The 18,697-nt window shown below is 48.3% G+C and overlaps 1 protein-coding gene across 3 annotated transcripts in view; it reads left to right on the top strand.

The window, feature by feature from the left end:
• Positions 1–3,808: 3,808 nt before the first annotated feature.
• Positions 3,809–18,697, top strand: part of Slc9a3 (solute carrier family 9 member A3) — a 42,869-nt gene continuing 27,980 nt past the window's right edge. For all 3 annotated transcript variants that reach the window (XM_087620471.1, NM_012654.3, NM_001414040.1), the window contains 1 exon segment: positions 3,809–4,108. In XM_087620471.1, the coding sequence (XP_087476597.1) occupies positions 3,907–4,108 (202 nt within the window). In that variant the 5' untranslated portion in view covers positions 3,809–3,906.

The following is an 18,697-nucleotide window of genomic DNA, read 5'->3' as shown; positions in this document are numbered from 1 at the left end:
AAGAGCAGTACAGGGCTAGGAGCTGAAAAAGTTGTGGTCCTCAGGCCCCACAGCCTACTGCCTCTAACCCACTTCAGAATGTATTGTAGTAGAGGCAGGGCAGCCTCTGGCCTCAGCTCCGCCCACCGAGAGCCTTCTGGGAATGGCAACACAACAAACACTCTGTTGCCCTGCAGTGGTTCCGCTGCTGTGTTAGGCTCTGATGTGCCTACCCTGATCAGCTCCAAGGTTTCCCAGAATCCAGAGCCACAGCACATACCCCTGAGATAGTGGCCTGCCCGTCTGCCGCATGGGGCGAGACGCAGGCCTAGTTGGCACAGGCTGGAGCAAAATACAGGTCGATTGATCAGAGTGACTCTCATGTAAGTTCTGGATTGGACAAAGGCCCCGACTTGACCAGGAAGTGTCAAAGGTGCTAACAGGCAAACATAAAGGCTTGATATTCATTTGTTTTTGAGAAATGCAATTTGCAATTTTATGTTATCAATACTCACTCCCCAAAAAAGTAACAATAACTCGGCCTCGAGTGCTGGTTTTGGTTTTGGTGCCTGGAATAGGTCCCAGGTGGATCTCTTGTTAATTCTAAGTGCTTGGTAAGCAGTGGGCACCTTCAATCAATTCACAGCCCAGGAGAGAAAGCCAGGGCAGCTCTGTAATGAACGCTTCTTCCCAAGCATAGCTGGCGGTAAGCTATAAGCAATGTGTAAAAAGTCCTCAAACTTCTTGACTTTTAGGCTGAAAAGTAATATTTTGTCTTTTGCGTATTGTCAACAAACAGATTTGCAACCACTAGCCACACTATGCACACATTTTCGCAAATGATGCAAATGATCATAATCAGAAGTTAATGTGTCAAACTAGATGTTTTCCACTTTTGTTTCCTTAGTTTTAAAGCTCAGGCGCTCACGGGTTTATTAATCACTTTAGAACTGCTTCTCAGCATCTTTGAACTTCTGGCCTTCTTATGGGCCCTCCAGGTGTGTACAAGAAAATGCCCAAGAGCTCTAGAAATTCTAGATGGCAGGAAGGCCACTCATGCCAGGCTGAAGGAGGAGGTAGTCAGCGGTTATCAAATCACTACAGGTGTCACTGTTCACACAGTCTTCCAGCGCCTTGCCCTGGGGGATGGCACTGGCTTTCTAAAACCACAGCATGGCTGGCCGAAGAGGAACAGGCTATGAGAGCTGCCTATATCCTGGCCCCAGTCCACAGACGAGACACAACCTCACATAGCTGTCATGACAGCTTCTGCTGTGGCTGGTGTCCATGGCCACTGCTTCACTGCTCTCAGTCACCAGAGTGTAGGAACCATCATTGCTGGAGCCTTCTAGCAAACCTGAGGGTGTGTGTAACTTCATTCTCAAGGGCTGACCACCCCTGTCACCCAGCCAAGCTCTCACCTGAGCAATGAGTAGTGGGTTATGAGGGCACCTTGCTTTATATGTGACATTGCAAGGGCTCTTCTCTCACTCCATTATCCATTATCTTAGGTGGCACATCAGCCTAATGGCCAGGTAATTCCAGCTCCAGTGTTCAGCTCGAGTTCTCATTTGTGCGTTGTAATGCTGCTCAGCTTTGTCTGAATCATGTGGGCTCCTGGCTGCGGGCTGTCAGGTTAGGCAGGTATAGACGAAAACCTTTGAAGGGCCACTGGACATCATGAACACACTGTTGCCATGGATCTGGCCTTCTTGTGGGATACAAGAACAGCATCTAGAAAGTAAGCCCCGCCTGAGGCTTTACCCAGGAGCATCTAAACCAGGAATAAGACGGTTCTCATTCTTTTAGCCCTCCTCTGGGACAGAAGGCTGGGAATGCGACGGGGAACAACAGGTTCAGTCTGACCATATCAACTGAGAGCAATCCCAGCAACTCACCTTACAAGATGCCCAAGGAAGCGCCAAGATTGGAAATCTGGTGGCCAATTACAGAGTTATGATGCTCTGTTCTGTGCCAGGCCCTGGGATCTGCTCAGTTCAACCACCCATCCTCTGCCTAAACACTCATCACCCAACCACCCGGCTCTACCATCCTGCCATGCAAGCCGACGCCCATCAGCATAAGAGAGCGAGACAAAAATAAGCCACTCAGTCCAGTCCTTCCCTCCTGGGAGTTCTCATCTTTGGGTTTAGATGACAAAACGTAACCCTGCCCATCCTGGGTCCAACCTCCAGTTCCTTACCCAGTCAGTCTCTTGTCTGCCCGCTCAGTACGTCATACATGTTACATACATGTTACCGTAGAGCAGACACTATTCCAAGTCCTGGGGACCAGCCGTGTTACTGCAACAGCACCTCACTTACAAAGTAGACATGCCATAGAGGGCAGCCTGTGCGTAGACAGCCCAGGAGCTGAGGAGTGAACTAAGCTGAGGAGTAGAGCTGGCAGGGAGTCAGATCTCAGTATGAACTCTAGACACCAGAGCAAGATCCTAGGCAGGCTAGGTCGTGAGCATGGAGAGGTGTGTCTGGAGCCTGAGAGCAAGGTATTGACTCCCTGGGCGAGTGGGGAAAGCGGCATCAACAAGGGACTATGGTCTGAAGATGGACTGAATCCGGGGGTAACTGGATCTGTTCTCTGCGCATCCTAATAGGAGGTCCAAAAGGGGCAGCTGAAGGGTGTCTAGTCAAGGGTTTCCAAGGCTTAAGTGGTTGGAAGAGGAGCTTCCAGGGACCATGATTAAAGGGTAGGTTTGGAAGATAAAAGTGTTTCTACAGTAGCCTTGTGTACAGTTTTAGTGGTGACTTCTGAAGTTACATCTTAAAGGGTTGTTATTTTTTTTTTCCTGAATGAGGTCATAGGGTGGGTTCTAGGGTACACTAAGGAGGATTGCATAAGGTAAAACCATGGATCACAAAGATTGTGCAAGGGTTAACATATGGCTTTTTGTTGCGTTTCTTTGAGCCAGGGTCTCATGCATCCCAAACTGGACCTAAATTTGTTACACAGCCAAAGCTTGCTTTGAATTCCTCCTCACCTCCCATATTGCAGCCATGCAGCACCACACTGGCCACGATAATATTTTTATTTTCCTGTAAACAGTTTATAATCTAATTTGTGAGATTCTCAGGCTTTTATCTAGGAAAGGGATTAGAGTCACGTGTGCTTAGGCATTAAAGGTGGTTCACTGTCATTTAAAAAGTTTTTAAAAAATATTTCGCTATAAAAAAATACTGAATATATGCAAATTTTTAATTGTGATGGAATTCTTGACTCTCACTTGGCGGGAGGTTTGATAATACTCTGGAATGAGAAAGAACCCTCTTCCCATCCTATGTCCCCTTAATTTTCTGTCTTTCTTTACTGCCCCAATTTACTTAGATGCCATGGTGTTCTACCCGCGGATTCCAGGTTCTCAATGGAGAGGGGCCTTGCTGAGTGTATATAACGGGGTGGGGGTCGGGGGCTGTGCAGTGTACCCTGTAACTAGCGAAACCAACCGGCTGCTGAAGTGGCCAAGGCGGGAGAAGCAGGTCCCACTTAACGGGTAGAGTCGACAGCCGCATGCCTGGCCGCCGGGAAGAAAACAACTGCCAGTGGGCTAGGTGCCACTCGACCTTGGGGAGGAGCGACCCAGAGGACCTCGAATCCACAGGTCTTAGCTGGTGGCTGAGGAGCCCGCAGCATCCAGAGAGCCAGGACTTCTAGGCTGGGGCCCAACCAAGTAGGTGGGCGTGAGCAGCACAGGCGCGAGACCTTCTAACGCAGCAGACTGTTTGCATTCACGTGCGCAGCGGGGGCGGGAAGGCCCCGCCCTGGCGCGGGAGGGGGCAGCGGGATTAAAGGCCACCCGGGCAGGCCTGGGGACCTGACTGCTGCCAGCTCCGGGATAGCGCAGAGGGCTGTGACGAAGAGCGCAGCAGGTACCACGGTATGCGTGTCGGCTCCTGGAGCTGAGCAGCAGCGATGTGGCACCCGGCTCTGGGACCAGGGTGGAAGCCGCTGCTGGCGCTGGCGCTGGCGCTGACCAGCCTGCGAGGCGTGAGGGGCATTGAGGAGGAACCGAACAGTGGTGGGAGCTTCCAGATAGTCACCTTCAAATGGCACCACGTCCAGGATCCATACATCATCGCACTCTGGATCCTCGTGGCCAGCTTGGCCAAAATCGGTAAGCGGCACGGGATTTGTGGATCATGGCATCCTATGACTGAGTCTTAGCCATGCCCTTAGAGTCTACACCACCTGCCTTTGCCCTTGCATTTTCTATCCCCTTCTGGGAAAAAGGCACATTCAGCGAGAGTGCGGTGCACTGCTGGTTGGAGAGGTGCACCAGCTAATCCAGCGCTCCCAAATCCTTGTCTAGATACCACCCTACTTGTTACCATGGGACTTGGTATTGCACTGAGAGAACTGACTTGAACGTGGCGCTGGAGTGAACTCTGGGTCCAGAGCAGTTTAAATAAATAAATAAATAAGTAAATAAATAAATAGTAGTTATGATTAATTCAGGGAAACTCATGACCCCTTGTCTGGAGGGGAGGATGATTCCCCTCTCTCAGCTGGCTCAGTGAAATTGGGAAGTGGGATTGAAGGTGCTCCTGACAAGGTGAGAGGAAGGTCAGACCTCTTAAAAAAATCCTCAAAGCTTTGGTGATCTTCGTGGAAGTGGTGAGGATGTGGTCCCTGTGGAATCCGTTAGACCCTTATTTGAGGAGAGCAAGAACAGATACAGAGATTCCTAGCCTGCCAGTTTCTTTTAAGGTTATGGAATAGAAGAGGCCTTCCGAGACCCCGGACGGGGAGGAGAGCTTCAGAGAGAACATTTACAGAGCTCAGAGTGACTGGTTAATGAAGACTTAAAAAAAAAACAAATTATTTCTTGCTGCCTCCTCTTCCCATTCATTTAGCCTGTGGATCTGGCACTGGGCTCTCCTTGCACATGCTGTCTGACTGGGTTTTTCAGTAAGGTTTGTGCTGTGTGTTGCTGTGACTGGACAGTACTGACTTCTTCACACAGAGTGTTCAGAAAGGGCCAGGGAGGTTCCCAGGCCACCCTTTCACCAATCTCATCTGCTTCTCCACGGACTGCAGCATTCTAGTACATGAAGTGAGTGTGAGCCTCCTGTGTTATCTGCGAGCTTCTCTCTGTACCTTTGGACTACATATTTGGAGTTTAGTATCACAGCTTAGCAAGAGCCAGGTCTATCTGCAAGGCTCAGTGCTGGGCCAGCACACTGACTAAGGGGCGGCAGCCTGATCCCGGAGGGTTACATTTCTGCAGGCCTCCAGGGGCCATGAACTTGCCCAAGAACGGCTGGCCACCAGTGTCAGCAGCAACTCTCTGGACAGGCGGCTCTGCAGAAGAACCTCTCTGTCTTAAATGTTTTAGTGGGCCCAGGTGTTCCCTATCATTCAATTCAACTCCACTTCCAACTTCGAGAAATTATGGAGATGATCCTCCCCAGGTGCTTTCTCCACCAACATCCTTCCCTGCTTAAACCTATAGGGGTTGGGCCTTGGTGGTCCACTCCATGCACCGTATTCATGTTACCAGCATGTTCAGCTAAGAGCCTGGCACTGGGGTCCTTTACCCAGGAGGTTCCTCAAGTATGTCTGCTCCAGGCATCACAGCAGACACCTCCCTGCCTTTCAGACTCCATCTGTCCACAAGACCCTCTCCTCTAAGGACCAATGTTGCTGCCCCTCAATTCCATTCCTTTCAGCTGCAACAAAGCTTCACTGGTATTCGCTCCCTAGGCATATTTACTCTAATCAGACCTCACCGGGAACCTGCTATCTTCCCTGAAGACTTAATATAGAAATAGAAAGGGGGAGAAGCAATCTGCAGGTTCAGCTCTACCCTGCCTGGCTGTAAGAACCACCCTTGGTGGCAGGCTCTGGTACCCAGCCCTTACCTTACAGCTCTTCCCTCAGCTGTGAACTCTGGATTTGTTCAGATCCCTGATGACCTTGATCTGTTCTTTAGAAGCCTCTCAGACTCCCTCCCTGCACAATCAGCCTTATATGGCCCAACACAGACTCTCATGAATAGCTCTGTGGTCACGTAGGTGCTACCTGTGCGAACTTGGGGAGTGTAGCTGACACCTCCACAGCTCCCACTCTCACTTGTTAAGCCCCACATACTTTAAAAATGTTCAGGACTGTCCACGATACTTCATCCTCAAGTTGTGCAGGAACTGCCTTCCGGGAGAGGATGGGGAGGCCTTAGGCTGATGGGATTCATGTTTTCTTTTGATTACTTTTAACTCCCAGCCCAGCCTTATGGTTAGGAAATCATACTTCTGTTAGCCAGTTTTGACCCAGCTGAGAAATAAGACATCGACCCTGGAACACAGATAGTGTGATTATTGGAGTTGGGGACTGAGGAAGGCTAAGGGCAAGGATGTCAAGGCCAGGGTGCCTGTCTACAGGATAAAGGTGGTAGGCTGGAAAGGTCTGATGTGGTGGAAGGGCAGGGTCCACTCTAGGTAGATGGGGTGCTCTCTTCTCTGACCACACACTCACAATTGGGAGTCCCTAGCCTGCAGCCACAGTGTTGGGATGCAAGGCTTGAGTAGGTACTAGGCTACGAGGGCCTATATCGGCGCCCAGGCAGCACTAAGGATCCACCTACGTCCACCTAAGGTGAATCCGGACAGCTTCAGGAACATACAGCAGGAAGTTGCAGGGGATAGGGGAAAGCAGGGGCATGGGATGCCAGGGGAGTTGGTGGAGTCGTTGAAGGGAGACTAGAAGAGGCCAGGGGGAGGGGGAGGAGAGGCAAGAGGAGCTTATGGAAAGTCCAAAGAGAGAATGAAAAGAGACGGGGAGAGCCAAGGCGATGCTAGGGGAAGACTAAACCAATTTACCTGCAGGCTGTAGAGGACTTTGGTCCTTGCTGAAGTTGCGTAGACGGTGGGCCTCAGTCACGACTGACCTCTCAGAGCACTACTTTGGTTGCAAGACAGAGTGTAAGACCAGAGAGGCTGTGGGGAGAACGATCAGAGCCTCTGGGCTTCGGGGAGGTGAGGAGGTTGCCCAGACTTACCAGGAGGAAGAGTCCATGCACAACAAGGTTAACAGCAACAGCTTTTGCGTCCTTGTATTGTGCTGGGAGCCTCTAGCACGGATCCCATTTCACAGTTACTGAGCCTCAGAGGCACAGGACCCAAACCTTCCGTCTAAAGTCAGAGAGGGAACCAGGGGTAGATGAAGGAGACTGGGAGGGTAGGGGAGGAAAATATCATTATAGGGGACAAAAATGACATCCTCCAGGCCCTCCAGAGGTGCGCAGTGAAGGGGAGTCTGAAGGATCCGCTAGGAGGCCCTGGAGCTGTAAAGTCTTATTTTTGGGAGCTGCCCCTGGACGGTTGCTCTAACTGTAAATCCAGGCAGCGTTTGAAGCATCCTGAGGGAAGAGAGCAAAGGCTAGGTAGTGCTGTGGCGGTGCAGGGATGAGCCCTGCCTCCCTGCCTCCCTGCCTCCCTGCCTCCCTGCCTCCCTGCCTCCCTGCCTCCCTGCCTCCCTGCCTCCCTGCCTCCCTGCCTCCCTGCCTCCCTGCCTCCCTGCCTCCCTGCCTCCCTGCCTCCCTGCCTCCCTGCCTCCCTGCCTCCCTGCCTCCCTGCCGGTTTGCACAGGTGACTCGCCCACCCCTTTCCTCCTGCTGCTTCCCAGAGAGAGCTGTTAGGCCTTCTAGGACTGTTGTCCTGGACAGCTTCACTGTGAAGCACGAGCCCTCTAAAAACTGCTCACCATAACAAGCCAGGCTTGTTACAGTGCACCTCCAAGTCCTGATATCCTAACCATTCAGGTGACTTCATGCCACGCCATGGCTGTGGGACTCTGACCTCTCCTTAGAAGCCGCCAGGTGCTGGGACTCCCTTTTGGTTTCTTTGGGAACACATGTCTGAGTTTGGGGGGGAGTTAAAGTTAGGGTTCCCATGGACCTGTGTGTCCTGAGTCTCCCCCTTGGGTCCTCTGTGTGTTTGAATGACCCTGGCAAGGTTAGTGTCAGCTCAGCTGTTCTTTCTCCACTCAGCCCCACGGTTTGGAGCTTCCCTTAGAGAAAAGCGCTTTACCTTCTCTGTTGTAGGGCATTGCTGTCCCTGGGGCCACTGTGCCATAGCTGAGCTCAGGGCACCATGTTTTTGGGAACTGCATGTCAGTGCTGAGGCCGAACAACATCCCACATGCCCTTCCAAAGCTGAGGTGGGTGTGGCTTCTTTGGTCAATGTGGGCAGCCGGGAGTCCCTGTCCACTCTCCCAGGTACCTCCCTACTGTGGAGGGCTAAGCTGGCCCAACCGCCAGCCTGAGCTACCCCCTACCATGCTGTCCCTTATGCCCCCTAACCTCCCCGCTTCTCAGCTCCTTTCTCTTTCTGCTCTTCTCAAGGCTTTACATTCCTTGGGCCTGTAGTCAGGAGTATGGATGGGCAAATGCTGGTGAGTTTAGTTCTCTAGCTCTTCCTACCTTGGCCCTGCCTTGAGGAGTCATGGACTTGGGGTCAGTGGCCAGTACAGTGGAGTGTCATTAGTGAGGGACAAGAAGGACTAAGGGGAGGGCTGTCAGTGAGTGTGTCATGGCTCTGAGCTGGGTGACAGCTGAGTTCCAGCTAAATCCTTTTCCAATTCCAGCTGGAGCTTGGGCTCCTCCTTCCTTATCCCCAGCCTTCTTCTTTCACACCCAGCGTCCTCCTACCTCACCTTTTCCCAGCTTAGAAATTGCGAGGCTACCCCAGCCCTTCCCTAACTCCAAGCTCTTTTGACTCAAGCAAGTGTGCAGTTCTGTTCTTACTGAGTCTCTGGTGGCTGGCCGGTCTGTACCTACCAAGGCTTCTGTAGGGAGTGAATGCATGTGAGGTTGGGTGTGAATAGCTGGTTGGATACACAGATATGTACACGAATGGACGATTAAATGTCATTCTGTAAACCCAGTGGCTTCCTACCTTAAGCTCCAAGCACTGCTTTGATCAAGGAAGAGATTCCTAAGTCCTTAGTCAAATTCTTCCCCAAACTGCCACCCAGTTTCCTGTGCATGGCATCTGTGGTGACAACACATTTTCAGGTGTGGCAGGCAAAAGGTGCTCCCATAAGCTTAGAGCGCTGTGGGTGTGACATCTGAGTGTCAGCCTGGCATCTGGACAGGTGAAGTCTTGTCAGGCTTGTGAACACTGGCCTTTGCTTCAAGCTGGCTGCTCTTATTGTCACTGAATGCCATTTCTCTAAGAAGGATCTTTTATCTGAAGGAGAGCTCTCAGAGTGCTGGCTACAGGGGACAGAGTTCAGACTGAGGGGCTGGAGGGTTGCTTGGAATGCTGACAGTGTTACTCATCTTGGACCCGGTAAGGAGAGCCTTAGTTAGAGTAAAGGGATTGGACACTGGCTTAGGCCCTAGAGACCCTAGAAGTGGGGACAGATGGGGGTAAATTCTGGCAATATCTGAACCAAGATCACTGGGGCTGCATCATTGGTTAGAGAGGACAAGTTCAGGAACGGATGGAGGCTCATTGTTGGGTAAATGGTGCGGACTTTGTCTGGGGCCTCGTGAAGAACACTCAGCCCCTGGGAAGGAGATAGGTAGGAGCCCCTGCTAGGCTCTCGTCCCTAAACATTCTATATCTTGAAGGCCTTGTGGGGTGCCATCAGTTCAGCTCCAGGAGCTATCCCTAGATAAAGATGAAACCAGCATCATTTTTCATGTCAGATTGTCAAGCTCTCCCTGAAGAGGGAAGTTTCCAGTGAGGTGGAGCAGTCCGTTCCTCTCTCCCCTCCAGGGCAAGTCAGGAAACCCGCTGGATTTACCACCTGCTGAGTCGATGTGCCAAAGTCCAGTTAGATTTGAGTTCCCTGCCCGGAGTTTCCCAAGCAAAATGGGAAACTTAAAAGGCCGGTTTTTATGGACTTTTCGAAGAAATGGAGTTGCTGAGGGCTTTGTTCTTAGATTCGAACCAGGTTCATTCAGGTGATATGGGCCCCTAGTGACTCTTCTACTGTTCTGAGGTTGCTTTGTGTCCCTTAGCCTTGAGCACACAGAACTTAGCATTAGCTAAGCCTTTCTTCTAAGTCACTTCTGGGCCTCCTAAGCCTCCAGCTTAGTTGAAGCTGTCCAAAAGACAGTTGCCTGAGGAGATACGGTGAAGTGAGCACAATTGCTCCTTTGAAAGTAAGGGACCTGGAGCCAGGGGAGCCCTAACTGCGGGGTGGACGCAATGTGTGTAGCCTTTTTCTCAAGGAAAGGTAGAAAAAGCTAGCAGTAGATGTGGAGGAGCCAATGAAATGTGAATCTAGGAGTCCAGAGCTCTCTTAGGAAGTGTGCCTGTGTGTGCAAATAGCACAGACTCATTAATGATTATGCTGGAGCATGTGGGTGCACACACACCTGTGCGTGCGGCACTCGTGTGAATGTAAACATGGTGATTTTGCATGTGCACACTCAGACTGCTCGTGCTCTTGTTCTCACACCTAGACTCTGCTGGAGAGGTGTGTAAGCGAGCTTTGCCCAGGTAGTGATATCTCTCTCGGCCCCATCTTTTCATCTCATCTAGGAGACCAGTAGTTTCCCCCATCGAGGTCGGTTCATGGAGATGACTCCAACCTCTAAAATTAGAAATCCTGAGAGAAATACTGGCCTGGGAGAAAGGTTCCAGGACTTCAGGGAGGGGCATATGAAGATGGACGGCATATTCTCCAAGGAGGGGCATTCCAGGGCTCCTAGAAACCCACACATCAATGAAGTGCCTCCCACAACTGGGCTTGGAGACTCCTGGTTCCTACCTGTATATGTCCCAGCATCCGAAAAGCACTCATGGCAGCCTGGAACAGGGACAAGCTCCTAATTCCTCAGTGTATCAAGCTCTTCACAGGATATGAGCCAGAATCTGCATCTCTCTATGGAGAGGTGTTAAGAAATGGGTGCAGCAGATGAGTTACTTACAAGGTATCTAGTGTCTGAGAGGGTTACAGTACATAATGGCAGACAACAGACAAAAAATTCGATGAAAGTCCACATAGATGGAAACACCATCCCAAGCTGGACATTATGTATGTAAGCATGTATGCATGCTAAGGAGTATTTATTGTAGGAAACAATTCTTTCTTCCACTATGTGGGTCCTGGGAAATGAACTTAAGCCATTAAGCTTGGCACCAAGCACTTTTACTTGCTCACCAGCCTGAGTTTTAAAAGGACTGATCACCTGAGTTTGTGTGGAGTGAGGAGGTTCCTACATGGTGGAAGAAAGAAATGATTCCTGAAAGTTTTCTTCAGACCTCTATGTGCACGCCCTAGTATGCACGCCGGCACGCACGCCGGCACGCACGCCGGCACGCACGCAGGCACGCACGCAGGCACGCACGCCGGCACGCACGCACGCACAGAGGGGGTATTTAAATTGAAGCAACTTTCTCATAATTGCTGTCAGGGTCCCATGCTATTGGACTGGGTTATAAACAGCCAAACATAGTTTTGTGGCTTTCACAGACCACCCTGCAGGCAAAAGGCCATTTGTTCTCCGAGCCTTCCTCTGGTAGAACACCAGGGGCTAGTCGTCTTCCCAGTGAGCACCCGAGACAGTGAATGACCCCAGTGCCCTCCGCACCAGCGCAATTTGGGATATACTGTGCTGTCAGGAATAGGCTAGGCTCAAGGCCCATCTGTTCTCTGTGAATACCCACATTTACCCTCAGTCCTCAAAGAACTTGCAGTCCAGCCCCGCGGCCTTTGCATTCCTGAGGGCTGTGCTCTACAGATGTAGCTTTTTTGTTCTTCTTTTTTGGTTGCAGGGGAAACCTGAGCACCAACACCTTTTCCACTGTTACTTTCCAGTGAAAAGTAAGATTTTTATTTGTTCTAATTTTATTAAAGTCTGAAACTATTAGTATGGTGGGGACCACTGTAAATAGCTGGGGTGGCATGGAGTCACAACCCTGTGTTCACACCTAGGTGAAGAGCAGGGCATTTAGCCCACATGCTCTCTGAAGTGCTCCGTCCTAATCTGACCTATTACAGCCCGTGTTATTTGGAGTCACCCGGCATGACTTCCGTGAGGGTAAAGTTTTAGATTTGGAGAATAAACGGTGTGCTGGTACAACTGATCCTACCCTCGTCCAAGCTGCCTCCTCCTCTGGTGGCTAGTTAATTTTAACTAAAAGTATTCTTTGTCAATCACAACAAGTCGATGTCTATTATTAACTTAAGGTGCTAACAGATGCACAACATGCATCCGCCATTGTCATATGTATTTTACCAACCTTCAATCCCATGTTGACCCCATCTACTCACACCCTCCCTCCCCAGCCCCCGACAACCATCCATCTTTTTTACTGTCTCTGTAGTTTTGTCTTTTCCAGGTAGTCTGTGATGTTTTTAGACTGGCACTCAATATCAATAAGGTTACTCCTCTCTAACAGTTTAATCATGCAATTATTCTATTATATGGATATACTCAATTTATTCATTTACCCATTGGAGAACATGTTCAAACTTTGGACAATTTTAAATAAAGGTAACATAAATGTATCTGTGTGCAAGTTTCTGTGTGGACATAGTTTTCAAGTTCTTTGGACATGGTTATAAAAGCAGATGCTATGAATATATCTTAGTGTTGGAAGAAACAGCCAACTACTTTTCCAAGTGGCTTCACCATTTTGTGCTATCGCCCCAACTCCGTGCTGACATTGAGTGGACAGTGAGCTGGACTGTTGCAATTCTGGTTGGTATGCAATGGACCCTTATGTTGAAACTTGCAGTTCTCCCCTGGTACCAAGCAATGTGAAAGATCTTTTATTTTTCCTTTCTGTACAGAATTTTTTTCTTATTTTTTTGACAATCTCATACACGTCTATAGTGTATCTTGATTGTATTCAACTTGAATCGTCCCTCCCATTCGCCCACACTGCTCTAAAACCTCCCTTTCCACCTTTATTTCCTTTTAAAAAATAAGATCCAGATAGTGCTGCCTGCAAGCTCGTGGTAGAACATCCATGAGATCCTGGCCAGTTGACTGGTGGCCAAACACTTGAAGAAACATGCCTTCTTTTCCCCCAGCGGCCACCAATTGCCAGTTGGTCCTCAGTTAGTAGATGGGTCCTCAGGAGCCCCTGTCCCCTTCAGTTGGAATGCTGATAGGTTTTCCTTGTGCAGGTCTTACACAGGCGATCACAGCTGTCCTCAGTTCCTGAGTGTGGTAGTCATGTCCGGAAGCCAGTGTTACACCGTACCCCTTCTCTCATCCCTCCAGACCGTCCATCTTTTTTTCTCCTCATTCCAGGAGAAATATCTCCTCATATGCTTTCATTGACATTTGTGCGTATCTGATAAAGTTTATGATTTGACAGCTGACTCGCTTTTAATTGAGTTCTTTGTTTTCGAATCAATTTTAAAGAGTTCTTTTTGTACTTCAGAGAGAAGCCGTTATCATATGTGTGTTTTACAGTTATTTTCTTCCAGTCTGCTAACTTTTTATAGCATCTTTCTCAGGACAAAAGTATTTCCTTTTAGCTGGAAGCTGTGCTACATGACTGTAATCCTAGCACTTGGGTGCCTGAAGCAAGAAGGTGATGAGGTTGAGGCCAGCCTGAGCTACAGGTCGTGAGACCCTGTCTCTTTAAAACAAGAGATTTTAATTCTCTGAGTTTCAGATAACTTACCCACTCCCAATTGCCCTCTCTCTTTTTTTTTTTTTTTTTCAGAGCTGGGGACCGAACCCAGGGCCTTGCGCCTGCTAGGCAGGCGCTCTACCACTGAGCTAAATCCCCAACCCCATTGCCCTCTCTTTTATTCCCCACCCACCCCCAAGCTTCTGCTAATCTTCCCCTTCTTACTGACCTTCCTTCCGCATCATAAAAATGTTCTAGAATCTGTATGTGTTGCTTCTCACATTGTTGTTACAAAATACCTCAAAACAAAACCAAAAACAACTTGAAGAAGGGTTTGTTCTGGTTCACAGTTTGAAGGTGCACTCGACCACAGTAGGCAAGGCATGGCAATGGCTGTGTGAGGCAGCGGGCCCCACTGCGTCCTCAGTTGGGAAGCTCAGCCCACTTTCTTCAACCCTTGGAGGTGGTGCTGCACACATCTGGGGTGGGTCTTTCTACCATGGCTAAACCTCTCTAGAAAGACCCTCCCAGACATACAGAGTGGGAGAGGGAGAGGGAGAGGGAGACACACACAGAGAGACAGAGAGAGAGAGACAGAGAGAGAGACAGAGACAGAGAGAGACAGAGACAGAGAGAGACAGAGAGAGACAGAGAGAGAGACAGAGAGAGAGACAGAGAGAGAGACAGAGAGAGAGAGACAGAGAGAGAGAGACAGAGAGAGACAGAGAGAGAGAAACAGAGAGAGACAGAAACAGAGACAGAGAGAGAGAGAGACAGAGAGAGAGAGACAGAGAGAGAGAGACAGAGAGAGAGAGACAGAGAGAGAGACAGAGAGAGAGACAGAGAGAGAGACAGAGAGAGAGACAGAGACAGAGAGACAGAGACAGAGAGAGACAGAGAGAGAGAGACAGAGAGAGAGAGACAGAGACAGACAGAGAGACAGAGACAGAGAGAGACAGAAACAGAGACAGAGAGAGAGAGACAGAGAGACAGAGAAAGAGAGAGAGAGAGAGAGAGAGAGAGAGAGAGAGAGAGAGAGAGAGAGGTTTGCCTCCTCAGTAATTCTAAACTCCATTAAGGTGGCCATCAAGATTGAGCATCACAGCACATGTTAGAGAAGCACATGCTGTGCTCATCTCCCTCTGTCTGGCTTATTTTGTTTGACCCGAGGATTTCTGCTTCTATCTCTGTTTTTTCCAAGTGATGTAATTTTGTGCTTAATGAACGAAACTTCATTTGCTTATACACCACAGTTTTTGTAACTGCCTAGTTTACATTCCCACTGGTATATAAGATATACTGGTGTATAAGGGTTTCTCCTTCCCCCATGTTCTGCAGTGTTCGTTGCTTCTTTTCTTGATTACCATACCGACAGGAATGTCAGTGTGGTTCAGTTGTGCTTATGTGATGAGTGAGGAGGCTGAACATTATTCAGGTGTCAATATTTATTGCCCATGTGTACCACTTTCCTTCTGGCGTTTAATTTTTATATATTCTAGATAATAATTTTTTTGTCAGATGAACAGCTACAGACTGTCTCCAAAGATTTTAATTAATAAATTTGGGGGCGGTGCTGAGGGATTGCACTCAAGGTTTTATGCATGCTAAGCAAGTGTTTCTTCAATGACTGACATCCTTAGCTTTCCAAAGTTTTAAATTTAATAAAGTCCAACTTACCCATTTTTTTATTTTATGTTTCATACTTCAGGTATTCTATCTAAAGATTCATTATTAAACCTGAAATAATCTAGACTTTTCCCCGTGTTATATTCTTTTTAGAAGTTGTTTTTACTTTTATGTCTTTAGTCCATTTAGCTAGTTGTTTTGTGGGATTTTTTTTAAAGGTTGTAGGATCTGTGTCTAGATTCATACTTTAGCATCTATATGTCCAATTATTTTAGTACTATTTGTTGGAAAATAATCTGTCTCTGTTGGACCTCTATGCTTCTCTGCTCATGCTGTATTTTCAGGCCTCTCTCTCTCACTCATTGGCAGTGATCTGTGTGCTGTCCGAGCGCTGGGCAGTTCCAAAAGCCCAACTGCACCACAGAGCATCTATTCCTCGGCTTCTGCCTCTCCAAATGAAGTGTAGACCAGGATGCTTGCATCCACAGTCAAGTGGGGAGAACCAACATTTTGACAAGACTCAGACTTATCATCCATAAACATGGAGAATCCTAATTTATTGTTATGTGATTCCTTCCTTTAAAGTTTATGGCCTTTATAATGCATATCTTGTCACTTTGGGGGAGGGTGATTTGTGCAACAGTTTTGTGCTAAGGTTTATAGAAGATGTTTTCAATTTCAAGTGCTACAGCTCTTTTGCTGGCGTGTAGTGAGCTTTGCGTGTGAGTGTTGCGGTCTGTAACCTTGCCGCAGTCACTCATCAGTGCCAGACATCTTGTGGGTCTTTTTCCTTTTTTGGACCTTCTACATTGACAATCATGTCATCCGTGACTGACTCTCTTGATATCAACAAACAAGGCTGTGAGACTTGGCTGTGGCCTGTGACTCTGCTGTGTGTTAGGTGATTTCATTTATTGTGGCCAAAGCACCACACGTGAATAAGTGAATGAATGAAATTCCTTTCTGGGAAGAAATTTTGATGTGAGTCCATGAGATTAGAAGTTCCAGAGTTATGAGAAGAGAATCTGGCCGAGAAATACATCAGATCTGGGGTGACAGGTGACAGTCACAGATGTACAACACAGATACAGGATGGTGGGAACCGTAGGTGGTAGTTACCAGAGGAGGGGCATGCTCTACATATGGAACCTCTTGTATACCTCTTCCCCGTGGGGCCTTCTGTACTCTGCTCTACATGTTTGCTCTGCTTGCCTTGTGTCTTTCTGGGTCCCATCAGAAAGCTGATCCTTCAACTCATAGCTGCTTGGGTCTTCATTGTGCTGCATGTGTCCTCAGTGTAGGAGAGGGCCCAGAGTCACTGAGTAAACACACTGCATTCTGCAAACTTTCTTCAGCTAGCACAGGGCGGCCAGCCCAGCAGTTATATTATCTTTCTCTCTTTTGGTTGTCAGCACTGAGACTCCAGCAGTTCTAGGACTGTTTGGAAAGAGGCAGTCTCGGCCACTATTTCCTTGTCCCTACTGACCAAGATGACTAAGTAAGCTCAGAGGACAGAGTGTCATGTTCAACTGTCCTCCTATCTAGGTTGATTTTGGAATATTGTCCTGCTGCCCAACTCATACTGTGCTCTTGGGTCTGCTGTCTGCCATGACATTCCAGGGTTGTAATTACTGTAACTGCAAAATTCTCCACAGCACCATGTGACATAAACAATTGCTTCTCCACTGCCCATGTAGTTTTCTGTTTTGCCTGAAGTTATTAGAGCACTTTTTTGTTATTGATACAATTTTATTTGTGTGTGTGTGTGTGTGTGTGTGTGTGTGTGTGTGTGTATTGTAGAAATTTTTAACACCAACCCACGGTTTCTACCCTACCTTGACCATTCAATTCCTGCGTAAAAGACACACAACCTTTATTATTTACAATAAGCCTTAATCAGCAGCAGAGTTGGGCACATATCTACCCTCTATGCTATCTACCTTCCTATCGATAACCCTGAGTTATTACTTACTGTATTTCATTGGGGTTACTCAACTCCAATTGGCCAGTACTCAGGGCCACATTTTCATGACTCACCGAACCCATGGTAGCTTCTCCCTTGTCCTTCAACTCTTCACTCTTTGTCATTCTCCTCCAATCCAAAGCCTAGGAATCCTTAACCCTGCCTATGTCTTCTCTCCCTAGCTGTCGGCATCTTTATTGACCAATCAAAAATAACTTGGGAGCAAGGTCACACAGTGTCATTTGGGACTATGCAGACTCTCTCATGTCTGGGACAACCGGATCTTGGGTTCCCAATATTAGCGTTAGAATACAAGCAGCATCAAGCCAACCCACTACACGTGTGCAAGCTCATGTGCTCAGGCCATAGTATGTGTATGGTGACCAGAGGACCACGTTCAGGAGTTCGTATTCTTCTGCCATGTGGGTCCCAAGTATCAAATCAGGTCACTTGGCTTTGTGGCACGTGCTCTTGCCTGCTGATCATCTTGCCAGTGCTTTTTGGCATCCTTTTCTGGTGCTCATCAAGGAACTTTTGCTTAAGCCGTATGCTGCTGTGTTGTTTGAGGTCTGAGGTTCTCTTGTTTTCTTCTTGAGGGATTCAGAGTCTCCTTGTCCAGCTTCGCCCGATCCCCTGACGCAGTCTCTGTTGGTTTGGGCTATCTTTGCATCCTCTGCTTCTGTCCTGTGGTTCCTCTCATTAAAGCATTTTCTTCAGAAGCTTTCCCTTAGCCTTCTGAGGGTCGGGACCACAGTGCCAGGGTTAGGGAGGAACCCGGTGGTCATTGATGTGTTATGACTTGGTCACTCTGGGGACAGGGGTAGGATGTAAGTTTTTTTGTGTCTAGAGTTTGAGATATTGGCTTCTTTCATGGTTAATTTCTGATCTTGGAAGCCATTTTCAGCCATCTTTGTACAGGGATTCCTCCCCATAATATAGGACCAATTCTGTTTAAAACCATATCTTCACAACAGGTCTATTTCCCCATGACTCATCTGTTTCCTGCCATTCAGTCTAGAAGCATGGCTCGTCAACATACGTATTTTATTTCTTCTATTTTCTGACAGAATTTCATCTTTCAGCTCTTCTGCTAATTTTTGAAATTACTGTTCTTGTGCTGTTAACTTTTTTTTTAAAAAGACTTATTTATTTTGTATACATGAGTATACTGTAGCTGGTCTTCAGACACACCAGAAGAGGGCATCAGACCCCATTACAGATGGATGTGAGCCACCATGTGGATGCTGGGAATTGAACTCAGGACCTCTGGAAGAGCAGTCAGTGCTCTTTACCGCTGAGCCATCTTCCTTTCCAGCCGGCTGTTAACATCTAAGAGGTCTCTTTCCCCTTTTCCTATTTATCTTCCTTCTCTTTCTTTTTCTTTGATGATCCTTCTGCCTGCTTTCCCACCACATGCTGGGATTACAGACCTGTACCCCCACACCCACCCCAAGAAGTGCTGAGTCCCTGCGTAAACCTCCTTTTTGAGGGCACACTTCTTTCCTCAGAGTACTAGTGTCTGACGTTTCCTACAAGCCTAGCCTCTTACTGGCTGAGTATGCATCTCTTGCTG

This window comes from Rattus norvegicus, chromosome 1 (genome assembly GCF_021556685.1).
Source record: "Rattus norvegicus strain SHRSP/BbbUtx chromosome 1, alternate assembly SHRSP_T2T, whole genome shotgun sequence".
Taxonomy (NCBI): Eukaryota; Metazoa; Chordata; class Mammalia; order Rodentia; family Muridae; genus Rattus; species Rattus norvegicus.
The sequence above is the reverse complement of the archived record's forward strand: the minus strand, read 5'-3'. Positions and strand labels throughout refer to the sequence as shown.